This window comes from Stereum hirsutum (genome assembly GCF_000264905.1).
Source record: "Stereum hirsutum FP-91666 SS1 unplaced genomic scaffold STEHIscaffold_1, whole genome shotgun sequence".
Lineage (NCBI taxonomy): Eukaryota > Fungi > Basidiomycota > Agaricomycetes > Russulales > Stereaceae > Stereum > Stereum hirsutum.
In genome coordinates, this window is record NW_006763131.1 from 908,219 (window position 1) to 912,689 (window position 4,471).

General features: G+C 48.4%; 1 protein-coding gene across 1 annotated transcript; it reads right to left on the reverse strand.

The window, feature by feature from the left end:
- Positions 1–1,485: 1,485 nt before the first annotated feature.
- Positions 1,486–2,387, reverse strand: STEHIDRAFT_106632 (uncharacterized protein; the record flags this gene model as incomplete). Its single annotated transcript, XM_007298510.1, has 4 exons — positions 1,486–1,965; positions 2,041–2,114; positions 2,226–2,284; positions 2,347–2,387. The coding sequence occupies 4 exons, from the start codon at positions 2,385–2,387 to the stop codon at positions 1,486–1,488; spliced, it is 654 nt and encodes a 217-aa protein (XP_007298572.1).
- Between the last annotated feature and the right edge of the window lie 2,084 nt (positions 2,388–4,471).

Consider the following 4,471-nt stretch of genomic DNA (forward strand, 5'->3'; position numbering starts at 1 on the left):
GGGGAAAATGCGAAATATATTCATGTTCATTTATTTCTTTGGATTTCCTGGTGTGATCAGAGCCTGTGTGAATAAGATACATCTATATGAGGCTCAACAGCTCATATCTGACTTGGCTTGGGTGAAAAAACAAGTACAGAACCTGGGGAAAGGGAGAGCCACACTTGGGCCACAAAATACGCAAAAATCGAAATAAATTCGTACAAACCCTATCTTGAACTCCAATATGAATGCATTGAGTAGATATATACTCTACTTAGGTGTACTATATACATATGTAGGTCAGAAGTAGTAAAACAATAAAGGAGGAGGAAGGGAAGGGCTGGGCTGCAGGAGCCAGTGGCACAGGCCAAGGCCGAACAGGAAACCCAAGTCTAGGGCAAGGGAAGTCAAAAACGCCAGGCTATTAATGATAAATCATGGGGAATCATCCAAATTAGGAGATGCCCAGATCAATATGCTGTTCCGACGGCTTCCCTAGCTGAGTAAGCATGAGAAGCAAAGAAGCACTGCCAGGTGACAGCGGACAGTTTGGGCTGGAATTACAATGTTGATGGACGGGACTTCCGGCTTCACATTGTAATTCCAGTGCACGCTGTGGTGGCACGTGCTAGTGAAAGTTCCACACCGTCAGGCTTGGTCTCTACGTGTCCGTCACCTGGCAGCGGTGTTGAGGCAAGGGTGATCACTCACCTCTTCCAAGCCCTCTGGGATCAGCACAATAGTGCCAACTTTGATCCAAGGGTCTTTACAATCATCTGATGTGCCGGATTTTGACGATTTCTGTGGCGTAAGGGGAAGAACCATGATTTTCTTTGATCAACGACATTGCTGTTTGGCGACAAGATTACTACGCACCTTTGTTGTCAACTTTCCACTCACGGAACGTCCTACCATCTTGCTGGATGATGCTTTGCTAGACGATCTTGAGGCTTTCGTGTTGCCGGGGCGGAAGTTTGATAGCACTTCTGTTCTGGCATCTTCAGGAGTTACGGCTTCCCCGAGTCGAAGGACTTTGACTGCTGGGCGTAGACCCTCTAGAATGTGCTCTGATTCGCTAGACAAACATTTTGGTGCAACCTCGGTCTCTGGATGTGCCCCCTCGATATGGCCACAGCTACAACACAGCTGTTTCCCGGAGGTCAGATTCTCTGGCTTTAGGAAGCGGCAACATGGACATCTCTGGCCATTTTCGTCATTGGCTGAGCAGGTGTCAGGAGAGTGCGTATGGAGAGTCATTGAAGATGGCAGAGACGTAGATGGCTGTCGAGAGGAGGGAGCGATACCGTGAAATTTTCAGGTGGGCCACTCTTTCGATGGTAGGATCAGCGGCTTCATATCTTCTCAATCACAGCACCACCACTAATCCGGTCACTGGTTCAAGGCCCCAGCTGGCCTAATTCTGAGGCGATAAATTTAATTGTAATCAGTTTATACATTGTCCTCATCTACAAGCAATCTCTCCATGACATCTAGTCCCTGCACCTAAGCCAGAGCTCCTTGCCACCATAAATCAACAGAGAGTATAACATTCAGCTTCTTTTTCCCACCTACGCCGAACATTATAGTCTCCGACAAGGGATAAAATGTCTCCTCCCACTCCTCGGTCTTAAGGCCATATCCATCAGGCACAATGCCTTGCTCCTGCACTTCACTCAGGGTGGCGAGGAATACATCTAAGGATGTAGGAGAGAATGGACATGTCTTTGGAGGAACAGGAATGGTGTCGTGTCGGATACTTTCCTCCAGATCGTCGCCGATCAGATGCTCAGTATACTCCAACTCTTCATTGTCAATGGTAACAGCATCATCATCTTCATCATCTGGATGACCTGCACCAGTCTGACCTGGGTGGTGATGGTGTGGTAGAACTTCTACGCCATAGTATTGGTCAAGAACGGTCGGGTGAACTCTGGGTTGATCTTCATCGATTCCATGTTTGTGAAGGCTCTCGAAGCAAATATCCTTGATGCAAGAGACGACCAGCAGCATACATTAGTATGCCTGAGTAAGAATACTCAATATTATAGTCAGACGTACTGAAGGAGATCGGTTTTGGGTCACAGAGCCCGAAATCGGATAATGGTTCCATGCCTGCACAAATGCTACACAGTCTTGATTAATGACGTCAAGGAATAATATATGCATGAGCCAAAGGTGAGCAGGATTGAACCGATCAAGGCCATGGAGTCGTCCCAGTCGAACAAAGAAAGCTCGTCACTAACGGGCGAATTGGGATCCAACCTCTACCCATGTACGTTCTATCCGTGTATTCTTCTCTGATCTGTGCCATGGAACATATACTCATCAGTAGAAGTAGGTCAAGGTGATAGAAGACGAACACACGAGCCCCACATGAATGACGCCCGATTGGCGCCACAATGCATGATCATCCAGATTGCTACCTTCAGGTTCTCCCCGCCATAGTCTCCACGAACACGTCCTGGGCAGCAAAATTCATAGATGGCTTCAAGAAAGAGTTGTAGGACGGTTTCAGCTTGATTATTGGTATGAACCCTCATGCCTGTAATCTAGCGATCATATTCCAGCAGGGCATGCCACGAGTACCGAGACCCGTGAGTACCTGCCATGGATATTTGTCAGGCACTCCATCAGGTACCTATATCTGTGGATACAGATACTCGTTCCCACGGGTGTGTGCAGGGATACAGGTCTGATGCTGGGGCTCACAGATACTCGTGGGAGAGTACCCGCCATATTTGGTATTTCCAGGCCGGAGCTTGCCGGAGGCCAGATGTTTGTCCAGCGACTCTCTCTCCTCGCTCTCCTCCTCACTCCCTCCCACTTCCCGGAGCGTACACCACTTTGTAATGGAATTGACACATCGTGTTGCCGTCAATGGTGGTGTCGCTCATCCTGTGTACCTGTTTCCATAAGGGTCTCGAGGGTCTTGACTCTCTGAGTGAATCAGTTTGGAGTCCCACCCCTTGCCATCGTAAAATTGCGCGTTCTCGCTCAATACCGCGTATATTTTGGATGTAGCACCATAAATCGACGCGTCTTGAGCGCCTGCATCGGGACCTGTATTTTTTTTGACGAGAAACGGCCCACTCGTCATCGAGAACGGCGTTGTTGACCCTGGTGAGTCCCCGTTACCCCTCCAACCGTAAAATTGCTCGTTCTCACTCAGTTTGGTGCGCATTTCTGACAATGCACAGTCAATCGACGTGTTTGGATGTCCATCATCATCCCCTGTCCTTTGTTTGATGTGATTCGGCCCGCCCATCGTTGAGAACGCCGGTATTGACCTGGTGAGTACCTCCTCCTACCTTCTATCATAAATGTGCTCGTTCTCACTCAATACCGCATACGTTTACGATGTTGCGGGGTCCATTGACGCGGATTAATGTACCTCATCGCCCTTTGTCCTTGTTTTGACGCGATTTGGCCCGCCCGTCATCGAGAACGACAGTAGTAACCTGGTGAGTACTCCCTGCCCCCTTCTATCGTACATTTGCTCGTTCTCACTCAATTTCGCGTACATTTGTGATGTTGCAAGGTCAATCGTCGCATCTGGATGTCCCGCATCCCATTCCATCCTTGGTTTGATGCGATTTGGCCTACCCGTTGTCAAGAATGACGACATCGACCTGGTGAGTACCCCCTCCTACCTCCTATCGTAAATGTCTTCATTCTCACTCAATTCCGCGTACATTTACAACCTTGTGGGGTCGATCAACGCGTGTTAATATCCCGCATCACTTCCCATACTTGGTCCGATGTGATTTGGCCCATTCGTTGTCGAGAATGACAACATTGACCTAGTGAGTACCCCCTCCTACCTTCTATTGTAAATTCGCTCGTTCTCACTCAACTCCGCTTACATTTGTGATGTTGCGGGGTCGATAGACCCGTGTTGATGTACCGCATCACCCTCTGTACTTGTTTTGATGTGATACGGCCCACTCGTCATTGAGAACAATGGTTATTGATTTGGTGAGTACCACTCCACCCCCTTTCCCAGCTCATATTTGCCACAGTACCCACGGGTACCCCTCAGGTACCTTCAAGATACCCGTAAATTGATTCTATCCATGAGTACCTGCCCATCGGCAAGTACCTGTATCCGTGGATATGGATACCCGCTCCCACAGATGCTACCCCAGATACAGGTGTGACCTCTGAGGGAACAGGTACTTGTTTCCACGGATACAGGTACTCACACGGATATAATCGTGGCACAGGGCATGCCACGATTACCGGACGGGTACCTGTGCCTAAAATACCAATTAAAGGGTAGCCACAGCTTCCAGCTTTCAAATGAGCCCAGGGTCATGTCATTTGGACAAGAATTGACTGAGTTATGCTCAAAACAAGTTTCAGCCATTTTTATGCAGAACTAGAGTCATGGGGGGTGTAAGATGGGATACAGGTACTCATAGGTACCTCTGACCTATTTTACACCCTCCATGACTCTAGTCCTGCATAAAAATGGCTGAAACTTATTTTG